We start from the raw sequence: 24,759 nt of genomic DNA on the forward strand, positions 1-24,759 counted from the left end.
CAGTTTTGGTATATTTTAGGTGATACGACAAAATTGTGCACACTTTTTTATTCATACTTATTTGTTTTCTTTGGATTAAATATTAAAGGATACATACTAGGATTACACACATAGTTGGTTATTTTATTTAAATTCACTAATTCCTGCATAAACCATATATATATATACAATTTTCAGTGTGATTTAATTGCATAATTTTAGATATTTTATAGATAGGCGAGTATTTTTTGACTATTATCCATTATGGCTTGGGTTTCGCAGGGTTTAATTGAATTTTAAAAACTAACCTACACCATCTGTAAATTCGAGTGCTTAAAGTCAGACAACGTTATCTACAAACAAGTGTTTTTTTTTTGTTTTTTTTTGAGATAACGTTATTTTACATTTACGGCTACATGATAGTCAAACAACGTTATGTCAATCTTTTTTAATTTCTTATTAAATCGTCAGTAAAGTTTAACGCTAACTACATAAGTTACCCTTGTTTTCATATTTTTTTTAAACTATCCCTATAAATTCTAACATCATCATAAGCAAGATAAATGTACAATACACAATAAATTATAAAATATTAACATTACGTTTTAAATAAACATTTCCCTTGTTGAGTTACAAGAATCTAAAATAACGATTTTTGGCTCTTCTGTAAAGTTGCACTTTTGTAGATAGTGTTGTTTGACACTAAGACCTCGAATTGTAGTGTTATTTCAATGAAAACAAATCCGTATGATTGACGAAGTTTAGTGTGCACTATTTATGGCGGATCTTAAAAGCCTACCTCCACCCTTCGCCAGTGGTTGTGATAGGTAACTGAAAAAAAGTCCAAGGATAGTCATATTTACGGGACTTGAATCTGAATTATTGTTTATCAGTATTATATTTAATTTTTTAAATAATTATTTTACTAAAAAATAGTGATGCCCAAACGCGAATCGAACTTGCGTTATACCATCAGACTCGTATTATAACCATATGAATTAGAGTTATGGGTCACATTAAACAAAGATGAGAGAAATCTTGACATTTTTGAAAGTACGTGGCGGAGCACACTACAAGAAACCGTGCGATGGGCATTACGCTGTGCAAAACAAATGTTTTTTACGCCTCTCGCGCATCGCACGGCCACTCGCAGTGTGCTTTGGTCCTAAGATTTTGAGAAGTCAAGTACGAGAAACGTATGATTGCGCAGTGGTTTCTCTATTGTTTCTTACGAATATGTGATATTTTGGACGTAGTGGATAGTGAAGAGAACGGTAAGTTTGCTAAATGTTGTCAAATATTTCCATATTTTCCATGGTGGTACACATTTTGTAGCGCGATTGGCTGTCAAAAAATACAAAATGGAACATTATCAAATTTTGAAATATTGGTCTATGGGTGGTCGTGAAAAAGCTGGCCGTGGAATTTTGTTTTTCGAATTCACTTTAAAAACGCTGCTTTGAATTCAAATACATAGATGAATATATTATTAAAATGTGTTGATTTTTAGTTAATTTTTACTCACCAACAAACAGTCTTCAGCTTATCATCGGCAGGTCCATCTCCGCTCCCGTTTGCAGACAGCTGCCCAAGAGTGGCCTGGTAGACCGCCGCGCACTTCTCATACTCCGATTTAAGTCCCCTCATGCAAGGCGCATGCTTCAGGAATCTGGTCTGATATTCTCCAGGAGTGCAGAGGTTTTGAATCGCCCTGTCCGTCCCGCGATACAGCCTCTCGAAGTGTGCCTGCTGCGTCGTCTCCAGACAACGCCGCGTATACGAATGGATGCAGCGGAGGCCCGAAAAGAGGTCACTGGGGAGGGAAGAAAAAAATGTTAGTTTACTCTAGGTAACTATAATTTTACAAATTCTCTCCTCACACCACATACGACAAGCGTAGCGGGTGAGAGTTAAGCGCGAATCAAATTGAGGTGCATGTCGCGGCAACAAATTTAGTCTATTGTTTCGTCATTTTGCAGAATATTTTAAATGATCACCATCTCCGTAAATACTTTGAAAAATGACACTGATTAAGTGTGCCAACTATAATGTATTAGTAATTTGAATTATTATTGATAATTATTCACGCTAATTTCAATTAATTTTAAAAGTTTCCACGTGCGTGCGTTAGAATTACTTGCGACATTACATCCATAGATAATATTTTGAACAGAACCCAACCTGCAGACTATAGATAATAGAAAATATTCTTATAGAAAATATAGTGCCAACCCAAAAAACGTGATTTTGACATGACAGTCGAAAAGTGTAGTAGAGTAGTAAAAGATGATAAAAACGTTCATTGAGTCATACAGTGCAGATCAACGTGAGGTGACCTCATTGTTGTTCTGGTGATTTCGGCAGATTTTGCCAACTGACAATATTAGTTTAAAAGTTTAAAATGTGCTACGGGATGGGAGCATCAGTCTGATAGCATTTTAAGCACCAAGAAAAATGACATTACATTTTTCCCGTAGCGGTAGCTTACTATGACGTCACGTGATAGTCAACGAGATGCACCATAATATAATTAGCGATTTACACTGTCAGAATGACCGTTTTGCGGAAATCATATCAAGTAGAAAAGACTTGGGAAGGTATATGGGGCATATGCCTACAAAAAACGTTGCCACCCGAGGGTCCAGGTGTCAACAACTTACCCACCCATTTTTTTTATATTTAACTTGAACTCCTTAGATTATTGCCTGTTCCAAAGTTTAAAAAAAAATCTGAGGACATCGCTTTTATTTATATCAAAGTTATCTTCAATATTTTGACCGTTGTTATAGGCCCGGATCTTTGACCCTATCTTTGCATGCTTATCAAGTATTAAGGGGGGACATGCTCAGCGTAGGTCAAAATGGAGCTTTAGTTCTATTTTCAAAGCATGATCCTGGACATACCTTAAACGTTGTAGATAATTTATTTACATAATTTTGAAGCCTTATTATCCTTTATATTTATTTTAAACATTTGATGACTGCATAAAGTATTTTTATTACATAAAATAGTATTCTTTTGAACATCTCGCTCTAATGTTTTAGAATATAGTCATATTTCAGTACATAAATGTGCAGTGGTGTTAAGATTTTTTATATTTATTAATTTTTAAACGCATTTATAAAACCATCAGTATAATTTATATCGACATTATTAAAGTGAAATATTTACGATAAAAAATTATATTGATAATCTCTGTGATCCCAAATTTGACAAGAATTGGGCATTTTATTATCCAAAAAATGGGCAAGATTAACACAATTTAAGATAATTCTAAAGATACTAATTATAATCTATGTCTTTGACCATTCAAGTGTAATAAACATCCTACGAATAATGATTGCTTTATAATAATTATTGAGCTAAGAATAAGGTAGTGTTTTTTTTGAAATACGCCATTTCTTTTGTCATTCCCCAGTGGTTAAGCTTCAACATACGGCCGTAGCCATAAATTGACAAACTATAATTGAAGTAGGGAGTAAAATGATGTTAACGCGCGTGTTTGGAACATGTACCGTTAAAAAAATCGGTTAGGTATACTTAATCAAAATAGCTTTTCAATTCAGTTTAAATTCAACCTTAAAGAAGGATGCATCGACTGCATTCAATCACTGTATCACATCAGACTCTTAACAAGTTATTGTCTAAAACATTAGCTATTATATTACCTTATAATAAAATCAGTTTAAATATAAAGGTGTATACCTATATGAAAATGAGCCCGCCATTAATAATAACGTTTTCATGTAATACACATTATTTTTTAGAAAAATCGTTTTTTTTTTTAATAAAATATAACATATTACATTAAAACTATGACTTATTCATAAATTGTTTTGCTACACGAGTATAAAACGTCATAAACTAAATTACAATGATACACATAACCATAAAATAATATCCGTTATCGCAGTGTTTTTCAACGTTTATACTTAGCAACACACTTGTCGTTAAGTCGGAAAATGTTAAATTAAAATAAAATTACATTTTGCACTTATCATAGTTTTTTAAAACACACATCTTTTTTCAAATGGATTTTACGTTTTTTTTTTAAATTGTAAGTTTATCATTGACGTGTACATTTTTTACAACGTTTTTATTAGGTCGTATTCTTATTTGTCCGGTGGTTCTTTGTCCGGTAGAAATCTTGCAATCGATTTTTAATTAACTTCCAGACTAGCTAGACATTTGAAACTTTTAGAAGATATCAGAACACGATGCCAATGCATTCTTTTAATACTTTTAGCCATCTTTAAGCAGAATTGTATTCATTTTCAGTTAATTCTGTTTTGTATGGAAAGTTATTCTTGTTGGTTGCTAAGGGGTCCTAGCAACTAAATTATTAATATATACGTGCGTTACTATGGAAATCAAAATGACATTTCAGTATTCTATATTTATTTGTTTGTTACAAAATAGCAAAAAAATGATTTGTTGACAATTGGAATTGTCAAGTTTATATGATTCAACAAAAAAATTCTTTTTATCTTGTAATTATTTTTATATCATTTTAGTGCGTTTTTACATATAAATTAATAATATAAAAATCGGTGTGTGTATTTATGTACGCCAGTTAGAAGTTATACTTCTTTGGCGTAACAAAACAAAAACAAAACTTGTGATAACCTAGATTCGTCGACTAGCTCTTAATTATCTTGTTAAATTACACACGCAAGAAAAAGGACCGCTTATTGGAACGCCGTTGGTTTATTTCTATACACTTTAACTTATATAATTATTTATCGTTGTTTTTATTTTTAAAGTAACAACTGCCACTATGACGTTTAATAGTTTGTTTACGTAAGGATTGCAAATGCCCGACAATAATAAATTCGCTGCCTAGGCAACGGAATATTTCTAAACAATATTATACTGTATAATCGTCACGATTGGAGTATTATACTGTGGCGTAATGGTAGTGCGTTCAGGTAATAACCGAACAGTCGGTGGTTCGAATCCAATCGAGTGCGTTTATTTTTGTGTGAAAAAATAAATAATGCAACACATGTCACACGCTAAAAATACACTCTGATCTGATTTTCCAAACACGCCTAAAGAAGTATAACTTCAATAAAATCCCGCGGAGTATCAAAGGGGTGAATGCGCGAGCATCGGGATAAAGAGCGTACTTTATCCGTGATACGCCCGTTTTTTCGTTTTGTTTTTTACGTAAGTCAAATATGTATAACTATTTAGTACCTATATCCGATCGTCGAACTATGGAGATATTCAGTGTGGATTTGCCTTATCATTTTAAAGTGCGTTGGCTATCGCAGAGACAGGTGTCTAACTTATTGTAACAATTATAGTACCTCAATACATAAATCTGATAATCGACCCTCGATAGCCGCCGATATCAGCCTGTGTATAGAATAGGTGCGCGTAAAAAATGACCGCGATGACGTTATGTCTCAATATGTATTTATTTATTTAAGAATACAAAACATTGTGAACATAACCAATCTAAATTCAAGACGTACACAACATGAGATTTACATTATAACAAATATTACAATATAGAATATAATAATAATAATAATAACAAAAAAACAAATTAAATTAAAACATACTTAAGTACAGTTTAATACAGAAAAATAAAATTTTGAAACAAAAAACATACAATTTTACACAGAAAAATAAAGTTTCAAAAACAAAATGCAAAGTACATCACCGAAAATGTCTTTCTATGTCTTTAGGGAGTGCATTTACTAATCTTGCACCCCTCGCTAATGGTGCCTGATAGGCTTGACACGAGGAGAGAGAGGAGACACAAGAACCGCAGTCTACGGTCATTGCAGGAGTGGTGGTTTTCATACTGTTTGTGTGATACTGCATATATTTTTTATTTCTTCTTTACACTGTTTATTTGTTTTTAAATAAATGTCATGTTGTGAACGTCTTAAATTTATAATTTGTAATGTTCAAGGTAGTATGTAAAAAAAAAAAATTGAATTTGAATTGAAATTTGAATTGCAAAATCAAAAAATAAAATCGTTTATACGTATTTATTATAATATCATAAATTATTTTCCTACTCAGGTAGATAATACAATGAATCCCTATCGTATAATATAATACATAGTTTATTATTTTACAATGATTTACCTACTTAGGTTTCTATAATAACCAAGCAAAACAACTCAAGAAGTTATTCCAAGAAAGGTTATTTTTTGATGATATTACAAACCAAATCGATGATATTATGAATAAACAGAGGTTGAACAAACATCGGTCGGGTCTATAAATATTTGTTTTGTTTACGATAAGGAAAAATCCAACATAAAACATTAATTTACTTTATATTCGGCTGACACAATGAAACGTGTAGAATCGGGAAACTGAACGATTTTGTTATGTAGTGAAAAAAATAACAATTAATATGAAAATAATATTCAGTGGAGTGTGAATAGAACGTCAAATTACATTTTTTAAAATACCACCCATATTACATAGATAAAAAAAAATACAAAATGTTAAACTGCTAGTTAGTGACGTCAATATTATTATGACCAACTTTTCAATTTCCATTCCCTGATAATTAACTTAAAATTTTGAAATTCGCAGTACCTGTGAAACTGCGCAAACGGCACAATATAAAATGAATAGTAATATAAACTTATTATTAATTTATTTACCTATATAAATTATTTTTTTATTCAACGAATGATTCACGAGATTTGAAAATGTAACATTCTTTATTACATAGTGGTTGAGCTTTTTAAGTGGACTGTAATTATTTTGTGGAAAATGAAGAGGTCGGATCTAGGGGCGGGGGCGATGGAGCAGAATGCCAGACACTGACCTTTATGATGATGTTTGATGGCTCCGTGGTCTGGTTTCAACTGTCACTCGGGCGGTATCGTTGTTTTGGGTCACCCGGTTTGTACACTCACGCACTTTGTGACGCAGTTTTATGGATTATATGTGAGGGTGTATGAATGATGATGATAGTTTATGAATGAATGATTGAGTCTGTATCTATTGAGTCAATCACTTAAGCGGCGGAAAGCTATTAGAAGCTCGCACGCGTCCGCTGTCGAGATGCAACTGAATGTCTCTTTGCAATTACCGGTATTCTTTTTACCCGTTGTCTGGTGACAATAACACTGGGGATTAGGAGGCGGGGAAATAAAGGAATGGAATGGGAATATAAATGACCCAACCACATAGTTTAAAAATACCTCTGATATATTATATTGTGGGGTTGCTGCCAAAAGTCGACAATTTAGTTATTAAGAGTTAAGAGCGGATTATGCGTCTACTTATAAATATGTATGAATTCAAGGTCATCCCATATATAAGGCACAAATAAATTAGCATTATGCCTGATTTTAGAGAGCATGTCAAACTTCAAATTGCAATTGATCTATAACATGATTTCGATAATTACTAACTTTTACATGTCTACTAGAAAAAAGCGAAATTGAGCAATGTGTGTCCTATCTAATTAGAACGAAATTAACTAGTAGTTTATACATTTCTGAAGCGCTTCACAAGTGTTGTGTTTTAAATCAAAGTATCAATTACTTTGATTACTAACTGGTGTTAAGACCTCATGACTGAGGATCGTGACCCGGTGACTGTTAAACAGCATATGAACGGGTTGGCTTCATTCTTCTCGGCATTTTGGTGCAACTACCTGGAGTTTTCGATGTTTGGTTTAATATACCGATGGGGCATGTCTAAAAGACAAAGCAGCGCGGACGACACAAAAGGACATTAACGATACTAATAACCACTTGTGTTAACCCTTGGATATATATGCAGGCCAGGTGTTTATCGCTGGACTCAACGTGCGAGAATTTTGGTAAGTGGTATGTATCTGGAAAAGTGCGGTATTCCGATGTTGAAACAACGTGAAGATATAAGTAGTATGTGGGGGAATGTGGAAGTAGATTTTCTTAACACAGCCTTTCTTCCGCCGCCTTAAAATCATTTTTTTTTAAATAGGGACCACCCCTATCCAATTTTCTGTGTTGTTTGCTATTATAGTTCTTTCCAAATTTCACCTCTATGCTTGGCATGAAAATCACATGTACAATCTCGAATAGCCACATAGTGAGAAAGTGTTTATTTTTGTAGTATTTTTGGTTTGATTAATGAGCCTACGCATATCGCAAGTGTAATAAAAATATTTTAACAAGGCAATTTTGCAAAGTGGTTGTAGAAAATATACAGAATGACGGGCTCAGGCGTATGTTCAATATAGGACATTCCGCTATATCACCTATGAATGTAATTTCACACAGGGAATTTGTAATATTAAAGATCCACCAACGTGTATCACAGTTATTCCATGAAATACCGAAAGCAGGGGTTGACAACACTGCGCCTGCGGCCTCAAATGCTTAACATAATACACAAATTACACGACTAAGTTGATTCGCCGACATGGCAACTCCCACCGACCGTTTGGTTCGATCGAGAAATGTCATTTTGAATCTTTCCTTCGACGATTGAGATGACAGAATGCGAGCAATCTTTGACGTTTGTTTTTATAATGATGTATTATCTAATCTACTAAAGCTGGCGTTACAGACCAGCAGGTCCACGTCCGACTGTACAACCGTCTTCCTGGAATTATCCCGAGCTCTCTTATGGAAAGTTCTAGAATCTAAATCCATCGTGTCTAACAACGTGACCGGCCCAACCAGTGTTGCCATCTTTTTGTCACCAAATTATAGTACGCGGTCCAAGAAATTATAGTATTTTGGAAAAAATTATAGTACCTACACGTTGTCACGATGTTGAAAATGATAGGTTTTTTCCTGCTCACCAAAAAAATAACGAAGAATATGTGAAATTCCGAGACCCCCTTTTATTTAAGTACCTACCTCTTCCAACCAAAAATCTCTTACCGACGAATTCAAGAAATTTCATTTTAAACCAAAGTCAAGGGCTTTTTTGACGTTTTTCGTGCAATTTTTTCCCAAGGTCTTCAAATTTTCTTATATTGCGAAGTTATAGTATTTTGCACCAATTTATAGTACGGAAATATCGAAATTTTGGTACTTTTTGCGTTTTTTATTCGATATTCAAAATTATAGTATTTTGGACATACCAAATGTCGTATATCGTACATAGTACGCAGGTGAAAATTATACTTAGTGCAAATACTATAATACTTATAGTGCGGTTGGCAATACGGACCCAACTGAGTCTTCGTGTCTTCAAGGCATTGATTGGCTAGACTGCGGCTTCTATATCGAGACATACAGACCTACAAACTTATCTAAAGAATGGATGGGGAGTCACAGTCGATAACTACCCGATCAATACTCGCAACTGGATAGAATCTGAAATTCAAATGACATTTTCAAAATGGCGTTCATATGGTATTTCGTAGTTCTATTTTTTAACATTCTTTAGATAAGTTTGTAGGACTGTACCTACATGTGATCGCGGTCATTTCTGGAACTAAAGCCGTTGCAATAGGGAATGGGACGACTGGCCTCCGGACAATTGGACGCCGCACTGTCGTAGACACGACCGTGTAGACGAGGTAGTTTAATCAGTTTCTATCTACTACTAAGTAGTTTGAATTCATTTTACTCTTAAAATAATGTATTCTTTATCGCGGATTGAGAATTACCATGCCTAAGGCTTTATATAAAATAAAAAACTCCTTTTTCGTTGAAACTTAAACATATGCACGATTAAATCATTGTTTACGTCTGCATATTTACATTCTCACGAACTATTAAATCATAATACAATCGTTGAAATATAAATAATAATATTGAATATTTTTTTTAAAGTACATATAAGTACCTAACGTCTATTTATTTTCGAATTCCGTGGTGTCCAGTTGTCCGGTGTCAAATCGTCCTAGACCCGTTGCAATACCGCCAGCATGCAAAAAACGCGTGGCGAAATACTGTAATCGCATACATCGCCATGACGTATATGTCGATATATATAAAGCGCACTGTATATTAGGTTTAAATTGTGGAAAGTTCCGTATTTGTTTTCGAAATACTTGTTTAGCCTTCTCTGGTTACTCAGTTAGGTCCCAGGTTTCACAAGCATACAGAGCGATTGGTAAAATGATAGTCGCCTGACTTTATCAATCACTCTCAACATATTGTAAAAATAGCACGATATAAATAATTACAAGATAAAAAGAACTTTTTATATAAACGTTTTAAAATTTTCTGTTGAACCATATAAACTTGACTAGCTTAAACGATCAAAAAAAAAATGAACTTGATAGAAATACTGAAATAATGAAATGTCATTTCATATTGATTTCCATAGTAACGCACGTATATATTATTTAATAATTTAGTTGCTAGGACCCCCTAGCAACCAATAATGGTATCGAAATAATTTTTCATACAAAACAGAATTAACTAAAAATTTTATTAATGAACTAAATAAAAGTTTTATTAATGAAAATTAACAACTCAATTAAAAACTTTATTAATTTGCCAACTGCGGCTCGTGGAGGGCCGGTTGGATCATCCATTAAACATTTTTAAAAACTGCGCCACGAAAAAGTGATATTTTCCGTATTACAACAATGCGCGGTAATTCATAATTAAACAAGTTTTGTGTGCAGTGCCTGCATGTAGAAAATGAATTATTATTTGTGTGCCAGTTTTAACTTTGAAATAGGAGGCTTTTGCAGTGACGGGTGGTGCTCAGCTGGATAATAATTGAGAATTGAAAGTTTGCTATATGGATAAGATTATACGTTTTTAAAGTAGTATGACGCTTATAATTGGATTTCACTAGTTTAGTGCTCATAGTTTATACAACTTTTGAGTTTAATCTGACGATCGATGAATGCTTGAATAGTAACATCATTAGTTATCAGTAAAATTTTCTTTGCATACTTAACTTGTAATATAGTCAACCTAACCCAACACAACACAAATTTTCATGAATCGTGGACCTTTAAATTTGAATTGTTCCTACAGCTAGTTTACAGACGATATTTATTTTTTGTGTTTTCGAAACCGTGCCCATACAAAGCTTATCATGCACAAATCGAGGACACTGCCTCTAGGGCTCAGTGTTTTTCAACCCGAAACAAAACCGCCCGGACATTGTCGCCAAAACAATTTAGAAATGAGACAATTTTTATTTTTACATAATATTTTATTTTAGATACACAAATAAAAAAAAAATATACGAATAAAGATACATATAAAAAATATATATAAATTATTTTCATTACTTATTTGTATATAAGTAGACTTTATGACTCGTTATCACCATTTCGTAGTTATTCCAGATATTCCATTAGGAAACTCAGGTATAAGCTGTGTAGCTGCATCGGATTAAATATGTATTATCTCAACAAAACCTCATTACAACGCAATTAAAATATTAGATGAAGTATATGTAAAAATTAAGATCAATATTTTGAACAGGTAGTCGTGTTCGTTTGATGCAATTATTCAAAAATAACCGAATAAAATGGATTTTTATTTTTCGTAAAAATCGATGTTTTTAGATTGAAAAAAAAAACATTAAAACTATAATTAATTGACAAAAGTGACATGCTAGTTCCAAGAAAACTTATTAAACAACATTAAATCAATAAACCCTTGAAACCCTTATTTTTAGCCGTTTTTTCTTATTTGTCGCAAATTTCAAAGAGAATTCTTTGAAATAAAAAAATATATTTTATTTTTCTCATTGTATTTAGATAGGTATTGATCGATTAAAATATGTTTTAAGCATTAATTTGATAATGAATTTCTATGCCTCCCCCCCTTAAAAGTGTTAAAAGCTGATGATTTTAACTTATTACCTACTCTACCAACAGCTGCAACGGATTAAATCTCAAATTACACTGATTATCGTAAGTATGTAAATGTCTATCGACACGCAATTCAAAAAACCAAGAAAGCACATGTTTTATATATTTTAATTTTTTTTGCGGGCGGTATTGACGAGCACTGGTACGGGCGCATTTGGTTTGGCGGCGATGTTTGGGCGGCAATGTTGGGGCGGTAATGTTGGGGTGCTCCTTTGAGTTGACAGAGCCTGCTAAGGGCGCAATAAGCTAAAAATCAACTTTTCGGGGACACAGTCAAAATAAAACATAAAAATTATATGAAAACAAATGATAAGTAAATTATTACAAAAATATTACATTCTTTAAACTAAGATAAAATATTTTGTTTAAATACCTATAACAGTTACATCTAATAATGATTGTAATCTCGTAACGTGCAAAGTAGTCATTCTCGATGTTTTTCGGAAAGCTCAATCATCTTCAGTTGAAGCATGGTCTGAAAAGATTGTAGCTAGGCGATGCGCGGATTGTTCAAATGACGCGTGCCGAACGAAATATATTTTGTCATAAAAATCCAACATGCGTCCATTTAATATTATCTTTATTGTTATATTAATAATAATAATAGTATATTCATTTAATGTTCCTTTTTAAAGTACATACGTAAAGTTTTTTAGTCATCTTTACACGATTTAAGAATATTTTCATCCGACGCCATGAAAAAACAAACCGACGTGCGGACACCTCGACTGTCTTTTTTTTTTTACAAAATTGCGCAATTCACGATTGCGCAATTATTAATGTTTGTATTTTACATTTTTTTTATATTTCCACAAAAAATGGGTTTTTGTGTCTCTTGCAAAAATTGCGCAATTATTGATGTTTGTATTTTTTTTATTTTTCGGGATTTCAGCATTCGGGATTTCGGCCTTCGGGATTTTGTCCGGCACCCAGTACCTAAGTATTTTATCAATCAAACTACTGAAACATTTATACTTAGCAGATAACTTACTTAATATTTTGTTTGTAATTTCATACTATCTTAAAATACGCATTTATGCATAATAATATACATATTTAAGCTTTATTATAATATTAAGTCAATAAAACGCTGAAATATAATGTAATTTTCATTCTAACATCTAATATTATTTTTAATATTTGTTGTAAATATAAATAAGTACCCATGTATAGACAATAAATTAATTGATTATGCACATCTTTAAGTTTTAGCGAGGGAAGAATTATTTTCTTTTAATAAACATCATAAGGCATAATAATTTTTCTCAATCTATATTAAAAATGTGTCAAGCGCGAAATGTGTAAGGTACAACTACTGAGAAGATAGAAGCATATTAAACTGACTTGCTTATTTACTCCAACAAATCGTAACGTACGTCTATTCCTTTGCGCATTTAATTCAACCGTGCGGCGGCCAATCCTCCCGGAGGCCAATTGGGTCGGCGTCGAATTGGGTCGGCGTCCAATTGGGCCGGCGTCCGATTGTACCGGCGGCCAATTACCGGAGGCCAATCGGCGGAGGCCAGTTCGCGGTGCCAAATCGTCCCATTCCCTAACGTGCCAGCTGTAGAGTTGGGTAAAACCTCTACAATCTCAATTTTAATATTAATCTCATGGTCTGGCTCCAGTTTTCAACGTGCATATGGATATAACCGACTTTTTTATTACTGATAACCATAAAAACGATTTTTTGTATATTAATACTAAGACCATAATTATGGCTAACTACTTAAAGTACTTAGTAAGAATATGTCAGAAATTCAATTATTGTTAATATGTCCGCTTCAATAATATTCTATTACTAAGATGAAGCTACTTAAAACTGAATGTTTATTTCTTCAATAAATTGGCGGGAATTGTATCAAGTTACGTGCGTGTACCGTGTATATTACTATTTAATAAAACGTAGAAACAATTCTCGGCTAACTAAGTAATCCTAGCTGAGTTGGGTCGGAATAATGCAGGATACCAAACACGACGTGCACGGCACAGTGCGGGGGCCAGTACTTTCCAACGTGCGGAGTCGCGTTCTGCAGGACTCGGAAACCTGAACAAGACGACGGTTGTCACGTGACGGAGTCATCGTCATTAAACAGCCAAATACTTAATACATGAATGTCGATTACGGGAGCAGAACGGGGCCCCGTTAGAAAATGAAAAAATGGGTTATCACTTGATATTCAACACCAATTGAAATTGTTTCTACGACACGCGTTTTGCTCACATGGTTGGATTTTTCAAGTATAGGTACGGGAATTTAGATTTTAGTTTGTGTACGGTTATAATTCTTGTCAATACTGTGTGGTACGATAAGAAAAGTAGCTATATAACGTGTGAAATGGATGGTACCTAACCTAACCTAACCTAACCTAACACCACGACTGGCGCGTTTGGAGTAGGGATTACAATACCGGTATTTCAAAACCGGTATTCAATTATTTTTAAATACCGAAATACAGGTATTTTCGGTATTAAGAAATCATACACATTTATGTTTTTCGAAATTGAAATTAATGTTATTTTGACATTACTTACTACTATATTGTACCTATATTAAATTTAATGTAATATAAGTTTTATGCTGTCAAAATGCAAATGTATATCACTGAAACTAACAAAGGTTAAATAATATTAAAACAAAATTCCTCAAATATACTCATATTATAATAATTGTCGCGATGAATTAACATATTTCGAAAAAGATAATAGCCGTGGCTAATGTTTCCAATTATTTTATAACTATTGATCCAACGTTGATAGTACTCGTATATCCAAGAAACGTTTAATTTCAGAGAGATTTTTGTGTACCCGGAGCAGTTGTAAAATATTATGATATATGCATATTTACAAAGGTACTTTATGTTGCTATAAAATAGTGTTTTTAATAGTCATATTAATTGATAGGTACTTATTTTTGTATAATATGTTTTGACTAATAGCGGTATTAATATATTCATCCGGTATTGCAATCCCTAGTTTGGAGTACTTGGCCTTTAGATATAATTAACGTTTTATTTAAATGTGGTAATTAAAATTTCAGCAGTGATTGTGTTAATAATTAAAAAGATTTAAAAACCTTATTGCTTCCCACTCCTTATGATTTTTCCCATTGAAAATTTCATCCCTTCCACTGAAATATGATTTGAAATTGTACAGATTATCCATTTCTAACTATAATTATTAATCTATATAATAAAAGACAACGTTTGTCCAGAATTTAAAGACTCCAAAGCGGCAGGATTTAGAGCGCTGAAATTTTTACTGAAAATTCCTTGCTCAAAACTAGGATCAACTCAAGGATATGAAAACTTGAAGTTTTCTATACATTACCATTTACAGAAGAAGACACAGTGCAATATAATTAAATATAACATTTGAATTTATGGATCTACTTTACTTTATATTCTTTTTAACAATCGGTAACCTTGGTAACGAAATAACAAAATTGTCTAATGAACGCGGCTTACGCGTCGGCCTATAGCATCGTGAGTCCCAAGTTTGAATCCAGGGTCTGACAAGTACAAATATTGTTTTTCAATTGTATTTGGAGTCAGCGTATGGACCTAATAGGTTGAGCAAGTGGTTGACATCCATTTCTCGTAAACACAAAATCTGTTAATACAAACCTCCACTCTATGGAGGCCCATATTATGATCTTATTAAGATTGGACATGGTCGGAAAGTGTTTGGTAGTAACACATAATGTGTTTTATTTTGATTGGCATTCTAGCATGACTAGTGTACATTCGAAGCGTTAACATATTTGCTATTTACATGTGTGTGAAGATTTATGTTGTATGTATATTACTACTATGGTATGTTTAATGTGATTGTTTATTTTGCCGAATGAGCCCTCGTGTATTAAGTTATGAAACCTCTGCAAAGCGGTCACCTCTTCCGGGAAGGAAAAGGTCAAAACTCACCGCGCGCGCCGTACATATGTATATCATAAACGGGATACGGAGGCTGTTTTTCTTTGCCTTTTCCCACTTTTCCGGTTCTTTCGGGCAGTTCCGGCGGATACGTGAGGCCCGATGGCGGCGTTTATAAGTTGATTAAGGCAAATTAACTATTTTCTGCGCCGCTGCTTTTCAAATAACTTATAAAGAAGTTTGCCTTTGAGGAGCCGAATTGAGGCCCAAGTAGGAATACCTTAATAGGTCCTTATATTAGGTCCTTAATATCCTTAGGAATACTTAACTAACATATGGTCACAACCTTCTTTTCGATTTAAACTGAGGTCATGGAGTTCACAAAATAGAGGGTTATCTAATGTAATTAATGTTAATTACCAATCATTAATAACAATGATATTAAAAAAATACAAAATTAATAATTTTAAAATGATTTATTAAAACACTAAACGTACCTAGCTATATTACATTTTATAATTAGATGGCGCATCGTGGATCCCAGGTTCGAATCCTGGGTCTGGCATGTACACATATGGTTTTTCAATTTGTGTACGACTCAGAGTGTGGACCTAATAGGTTGATCAAGTGGCTGTCATCCATTTCTCGTAAAATCAAAATCTGTTAACACAAACCTGCACTCTGTGGAGCCCCATATGATCTTATTAGGATCGGACATGTATGTGATATAAGTGTATTTATTTGAGGGAAAACTTTATTTAATTTTCTAACTTCGCATTTATGTGTACGCATATTCGTAGACAAAAATTAATAATAATTATGAAGATTGCCGATTCAAGGGGCGGCTGGAGCTGACATAAATTGAAAAAACGCATGCTGTGGCCACCCCATGATTTGGCACACATTGTACATAAAATCGCGGTGCCCTCGGATAGGTATACGTCACTGATAGCTTCACATTAAATTTAGTAACTATTGTCCTTCTAATTGGCTTTACCAATGGCATGTCAGTCGTGCTCTTTGAGAGAATGAATGGCCGATTTCTAAGATATACTAACTTATCAAGGAAATTGTTGTTTTTATTTAATAAAACGCACTTGTAGTACTTATTCCACTTTTAATCAAGAGATTAGGAACGGTTTCGTCCGCCTCAGAGGGACATTTTCAAATGAATACATTTTTTTAAAACAATATTTATCAAACAAAATCCAAAGCGATAGAAATAATATAACAATAGGTACATAAATAATTATCCGTCCAATAACACCTTCCCAATAACAGATTAATTTAAAACAAATGAGGTTGGACATTAATATTTCATACTACGTCAGGGGCATTAAACAAATTATTTAAAATATTAACAAAGCACAAAATATGAAACAATCTGCACTTACAATAACATTAATATCAACAAATAATTATGATTAGTCAAAATTTACAATAAAATTTATAAAAAATAATAAAATAAACAATATTATCAATTGAAATGAGATCGAATACAAAAACAAATACAACCAAAATACAACCAAAATATGAGTCAAAATTAAATAATAATTAAAATAATAAATAATGTACAATATATAAAGTTATGTTATAACAATCCCAAATATTAAATAGGGTATAATAATGGAGAAGACACAAAATATAATTGATCATTTAACAAATTAGAATTGGGCAAAAATGTATACCTATTAATTTCTAGGATTTCCTGTTTATCCAATTTTATAGATTTCTCATTCAAATGCAGGATTTTAAAATTTTTACTGATATTAAAGGAGTGATTATTTAAACTTAAATGATTTCTAAAAGATGAAGATTCATTACCATTTTTGGTACAGGCTAAATGTTCTTTGATCCTAGGGTTAAAAGAGCGTCCCGTTTGTCCAACATTTTTGGCATGACAGTTAACAAAATAAAAGAAATTATCAAGGAAACACTCAGAATGGCAGAATTCTCATTTGGAACATGTCGTCATATAAGAAGGTTTATGCTACAGCATGTAAGCATACCTAAGAACAAGTCAGTTGAATGAAGCCACAGATAATACTAATATTGAGTGTCAAAAGTTTCTTTTAGTTCCATTCCACCATAAGGCTATAATAAATTAAAATGATAAGAGGTCCAAACAATAAACACACTATTAAGCTTGCTTTGAACTAAGGAATTAAAGACCATAGATCTGCCGACTTGGATCCATGTTATTATAATTATCTAGACATCAACGTCGGAAGGATACTTTTAGTGCGACTTTTTAGCACTCCAAAGTAGTTCGTTTGCATTTACCTTCTGGTAACCCCATGCCAAAGCAAGAAGATTCAAGATATTCACCCTACTAGTAGATACCTGATAAAAAGAGGGTAAGAATATTTCAAAGTACCTGTGGTTGGTCAAAATTAACGTAGAAAACTTGTATTTTGAAAAAAGTATTGAAAAAAATAATATCCATGCAAAATATAGCTGTTATTTTATTGATTTATTATTACACAATCAGAATGGCATAACGTTGTATGGAAAGAAACATGATAGGTATAACGTGTAAGGATAAAAGATAGAGTGAGTGGATAAGGCAAGAATATCCAGCGCGTTGATTGTGGGATGGGTATTGGTAGATCGAACCTTTAGAATTGAATCGTGGAAATATAAAAAGCGTGTACATTCAATTATAATATATTATGATTTCATTGAGAATCTGAAGAGAAAACCTATAATCTTTCCTATTTTTATTTCCTGCCTATGATTAGTATTCAATCTCTCACGGCCTGCAGCAGGAGTGAGAAAAAGAGAATATATAAATCCCGGTGCTTTAAACTGAGGCGTACTTTACCCCCTTGCCGTTGCGTAGTAGACTTTTTTACATAATAGTTTGAAGATGAGTGAAATGAGTGGCACAGAGAAGACACAAAAGTTCAGTCTTGGACTGAGTGTAAGAGGCCATCCATGGACTGAAACCGTATGCGGTTTAGATCCGTGTGCCATACTAAACTTATGATTTTTGTTCATGAAAATATATTTTCACTAAATTTGTAAGTGTAAGTGTATGGTATAAACGGATATGATCAGATGCTTATAATATACTATGTGAAAATATATTTCCATGAACAGAAAAGATAAGCTTAGTATGGCACACGGTTCGAAACCGCATACGGTTTCAGTCCATGGATGGCCTATAAGGTGTGGCCGACTTTTTCTCATCATGAGCTACAAGAGTGATTTATGCGCGGCGAGTTTGACATATCGCGGAAAGTGGTACCGGTTGCTCAATGTTGGAGCGTGATATGCAGTACCTAGTACATATTTATAGACACACGTTTGTTTGTTCTTACACCTAGTCCAGACTAAGATACATCTGTGATTGAACAAATTACAATAAATGTCCTGTAAACATATATGCTAAAACAAATGTTCATTTACAGTCATTGTTTGAAAGTTTTCACAACGCACATCTATACTTGCAAACATTGCCATCAATTTTAATGTAGTTTGGATAGTTAACGCCATAAAAATTTTGCGCGCATTAATCAAAACAATATTCCACGAGACCATGTGTCGCTACTTCCGATGAAACACTAAAAATTTTCCCTCAAGCATTGCCACACTTACAAATTTGCAGTATTATTGGACGGATGTTTTCCATCCGTGAAAAGCATGAACATTTACATTAAAACATTTTAAATAATCCTGTACAAATGTTTGTAAATATTTCTTTTATTTTGTTAACTGTCAATTAATTCGTGGTGGAACTGCATTGTATTGTTGTTTTAATTTAATAAAACGCATGAGTTTTTTCTTTAAACTGAGAATTTTCAGTTGAAAATGTCCCTCTGAGGCGGACGAAACCGGTCCTAATTTATTGATTAAAAGTGGAATAAGTACTACAAAAAAAAATTGCGTTTTATTAAATTAAAACAACAATAGTTTGTAAATATTATATTTTATATAATGCTCAATTTATTTACGCAAAGATAAAGTTTGATCTGAATGACGCATTATTGACAAAAACAGTCCATTGAAAAAACATACAATACCTGTATAATAAAAATGCATCCTATCGCGAAATTTATTCGTAAACTATAATAATGTTAATTCAACAATTTTGGTGTGTCAAAAAATTCTTATTGGTTTCCAAATCAACAAGGTTGAAAAAACACTAGGTATATTAAAACACAAATAGTGTGTTATAAGTTAATACAAAGAGTTATATGTACGTTATGTTGTATCGTGTAATACAATGATAATGTCGAAGGGGTGTAAAATTAGTATCAGTGAAGCATTATGGCGTCGCTCGGCGGCAGAAGCGTATTTCCGTTTCAGTTTTGGCGGGAGAGCGGTTCCGAAACGGATATCCGGCCTGTTAGAGGGCGCCGCTGACGTCGCTGTGTTCTATAATGCACACGATGCACACATTAGGATGCAATGGCCAATGTATAAACATAATGGCTTTTATTTATATCCTTACACAAATATTATGTTTGTTATTTCGTTATAATATATTATAGTAGGCTCTGTAAAATATAATAGATACATTAAATGTAGTTTTGGACAATTTATACCTTACAAATTTGTGCGCTTTAATCAAAACAATATTCGGCGAGACCAAAACTTCCTATGAAATACAAAAAGACATGACCATACTTACTTGCTTGTCAGTATTTTTGCACATGTTTTTCATCGGAATTTTCGGCGAAATACAAATAAAAAAACATGACTGTAACATGTTTTAAATATTCTGAAATAAATGTTCGTAAAAAGTTTTCATATAACTTTCAAACAGTTTTTATACAATAGGTAATCATTGATTATTTTTTAAAATTTAATATATCTAAATATATATTATTTTAGTAGCACTACAGCATACTCAATGACAGTAGTGCAGTAATATAAACGACACGATCAAATACATATCCAGGCTTTAATAAATCTGCATACATATATAAAATTAATACTATTTACTTGGTAGAATCTGAATTTAAATTACAATTCGTGTGAGTTTTATACAATAAGATTTGAGTCATTTTTACGACCCGAGTTTCACCTTTCGGCATCTTAGGGCACTATGCGCTCTCAATGTCACCAAAATCAATTAGAACATAAATAAATTGTGACCCTACCGTGATCGAACCAGGGGCCCCCGGGTGAGAGCTCAGTGCCTTACGCACTGGATCGCGAGTTATTCAAGCACAGATGTATCTTGGTGTACCATAGGCATAGGAAACTACAAAACTTCAAAACATTATTTATTATGTACATAATAATATTAAGTATATCATTTTTGAAAAAAAAAATGTCGCTTGCTATATAAATGCATATCTCTGTCTGTTATAAATGTTCATGAATCATATTTATCACCTTTGAGACCAGGATGGAAAAGGTCCCATTGAAAAATATATTATACCGGTGCTAACTTGATATAGGGAAGCGGGCAATTGTATTTCAATTCATACACAATTTGATTATCTCGTAATTTTCGGTCAGATTTTATTGCTCGAAAACTCAAACACTGAATCTAATTAGCCGACAATTGGTGCTGATTATTTGGTGGATGAATGAATGGAAAGGTAATAATGATTGTGTGTGGAATAATAAGGTTAGAATGGGTTAATGATGTATTTAAGGTAGATTATATTGTTGTTTATGACTAGAGGTAGCCGATTTTGTAAGGAAATCAAATTGTGACGCAAAAATAACGGCAACTTTTATGAAGAGTGAATGGATTATTAGAATATTTATTATTGGTAAAATGAAATAATATAAAATTTTTAAATAAAGCAAGGTGTAATAAGAAAATCGGTGTGTGTACTTATGTATGGCGTAACAAAACAAAATATTATTGCAGAATGTACCTACTTTGTAAGAAAAAAATCTCAAAACCTGTGTTTTAAAAATTAGCAAACCGCTATTTCGAGCATCTTTGCTTAAACAGATGATTGTACAACTATTTTCGTTAACAATACTAATTTATTAGAAATCAAAAGTAAAACATAGCCTATTTAATGGATTAACTGAAACGTGATATTGGCTTTTGTGATGAAACATAATAATTATTATTGCCTTCAATTATTATAAACTGCTAATAAATAAATTGACATGGGATATACGACAAATATTATCCTAAACTGTAAAAATATGTATTTTTGTGTGTATGAATATTGTAAATTTACAACATACCATTGTTTGAATTATTTACCAACTCAACATTCACAAAATTTATTTATTTATTGATATATAATTTTACTCATAAATAATACTAAATAAAGCCTCAAATCTTGATACACAATCTTTACAATGAAAAATAAATATACACTTAAATCTAAAGTCTTATGAATATAAATTAACAGTGTAGAATGTTAGTCTCCAGAAATTTGTTTATAAACATATATATTTATTATGACACAATATTGGTTATGTTTACACGTGCTATTTACTTGGTTGTATTGAACGACTATGCGCATGCGCATGTACGCTTGAGACCGTAATGAAAAATGAATAATCATAATAAAAGTTGCAACATTCAGTCTTTACCCAACCGGCTCAAGCCACAGCCCTCAATATCACAACTGAAAATTACAAACCTCCAGCATTTAAAACACCCGAATATCGCCGCGCAAAATAAATTATGTTGCATCGGCGAGCAAAACTTCCGTCCCATGCCAAATAAATGCGTTACATTTGCGCGCGCAACTTCGTCACACGCCAAAAATACACACTGATCTGGTTTCCCAAACGCGCCTTATTTCCCGTAAGTATACCTGACAAGTGTGCTCTTTTTCTTTGATCTCCACAGCGTACCTCTTTCAAAAAGTCACCCATCGCCACTGTCATATGCATTTCTTTAGGTGGGTGGAATCCAAACTGTTTGATATCAACCGAATTTAACTGATAGCCTCAAAAACTGCGATGTACCTACTCGTATTCAAATACCGTCGCGGGCTTTTAGGACTTGATGACTTTGACAGTGATCGATTCCGGTCAAATAAAAAGCCTTCTGTTTATTCCCAATCCACAAATCACCACATTGGCCTGACTCATCTGAATCGATCGAGCCAGCCGAGTCAGTTAGCGCGACGTGATCGAACTTTTGATCGAACTGATTCGGGATTCGTTGCGTTTGACACGGGTCGGTCTGTCCGCAATGAATCAAAAAACAAGTGGCCTAATATTGGATTAGTGTTAACCAATCGTTTGAAAGTTAAAACAAAACAAATCGATATTCTTCTTCTATAGGAAAATAATTGAAAAATTCAACGTGTTGGGATAACGACACCATTCAATGTAAAAAGTATTTTTATAAATTCTAATTGATTTAAGTTTTGTACTATTCCATTTGAGTCGTTTTTTGCGACCCAGGTTTCGCCTTTCGGCATCTTCAGGCACTATGTGCACTCACCAAAAGGTAAATACACACTGACAACGAATACAGTTAACTCTAGCTTATACAACAATAAAGTAGGTACAAACTTTATTACCTACAAGTACCTTTTAAGTCAAGGATCAGAATAAAAAAATATAACAAACAAATTATGAATAGTTGAAGTGCTTGTAAAAAAATCCCTACCTTATCAACAATAATACACTCTATAAGCGTATAAATCGTTAAAACCTAACATTAGATCATTAGTACTTATAAAAAATAAAAATACTACACTCAATATGTGGAAAATCGTTCATTCTGGGAACAATGGTAACGTATTGGTAATTTAATAGCGTTAATTATTGATGTGATTGCACATAGTGCCTGAAGATGCCGAAAGGCGAAACCCAGGTCGCAAAAACGACTCAAATGGAATAGTATAAAACTTAAATTCATTAGAATTTAAATTCAAATTCCATCAAGTAGGTACCTTCGGTCGGTAGCATTAATATAATAGTATTTTTATAATTCAATAAACTTTCAAAAATCGAGAACGAAAGCTTCTTTTAGATAATTTAACATTATTTCGAACAGCGCCACGGCACACAGTTTGAATAACTCCGTTCAACCAAATAGCTTCGAATATTGATATATTCCACCTAGGTGAGATGAGTTTAGGTGGACGTTGTTTTATAAATTCTTAAAAGTGGGTCTACTTAGCACATTCGGCGTACTTCCATGTATATCTATATTTTTTGTATTTACTATTTATACTCTTTTTTGAATGAGAGAAATGTGGATATCTTTGAAAGTAGAGTTTTGAGAAGAATTTTTAAGGCTGTAGATATATGTCAGATTTCCAGAAAAGAATTTTCGAGAAATCCCGAGATATCGAGAAAATTTTAAAAGAGTCCTTAAATCAGTGTAAAAACAGACAAATTCCAAAACCATAAATGGTAAATGGAAAATAAAAATAATTCAAAACATTACTTATTAAAGTAGAATTTCAATTGCCAATTTCAGACTGCCAATGGCTGCGTCTGACAATCGCGTACGCTTTTGAGACACAAAATTCCCTGATGTTGAAAAAATGCGCTCATTTTGAGTCGACATTGGCTTAATTGTGTTAAACGCCTTTGTCTTTGTCTTGAACGTTTTGTGTTTTCTGTCCAGTTTTTTCATATAATATGTACAGTTAGTTCGTTTTAAACGTTAAAAACGTTAAAGATGTAATAGTATATCTATGTATTGAACTAAAATCACACTATTGCACATTCGCAAACTGTGTGGCACACTCGAACTCAAATTTTGTTAATTTATTTCAATTAAAAAAAATCCTTTTCGATTAATATTTGATCCCGAGAAAAGATTCTCGAGATTCCCGACATATTAAAAATTTCAATTATCGAGATTAGGGATGGAAAATCTCGAAAACTTCTCGACAATTCCCGTCGGGAAATTCCCGAAAACCAACTCTAGTCGCAAATACATCATAGCAATAATAAAGTTATACAAATATAATATTATTAAAGTGTAATTACACCCGATCCTCTTTTTACAGCGGGGTTATTTGTTTGTGCACGTTGCGAAATAACAACGTGTTAAAATCATTCATTCAGATCATTTTTAATTTACAACTGATTTTTTTGCTTTAACACTGTTTTAGAAAAACTAAAATAGAATGAAAAATACGTATGTATGCACATATTTATCAATAGACCGCACACCACTGTGCATACATATGTTGTATCCGATGCTGACCAGACATACATAGCGTATCATACAGTGGC

General features: G+C 32.9%; 1 protein-coding gene across 1 annotated transcript in view; it reads right to left on the minus strand.

Moving 5' to 3' along the window:
- Positions 1-24,759, minus strand: part of LOC147069981 (uncharacterized) — a 284,640-nt gene that overhangs the window by 17,662 nt on the left and 242,219 nt on the right. The window contains exon 3 of the mRNA XM_085949631.1: positions 1,505-1,792. Within this exon, the coding sequence (XP_085805757.1) occupies positions 1,505-1,792 (288 nt within the window). The remainder of the gene's footprint in view (positions 1-1,504; positions 1,793-24,759) is intronic.

This window comes from Rhyacophila brunnea, unplaced genomic scaffold (genome assembly GCF_057557595.1).
Source record: "Rhyacophila brunnea isolate RB1 unplaced genomic scaffold, BYU_Rbru_1.0 scaffold_22, whole genome shotgun sequence".
Lineage (NCBI taxonomy): Eukaryota > Metazoa > Arthropoda > Insecta > Trichoptera > Rhyacophilidae > Rhyacophila > Rhyacophila brunnea.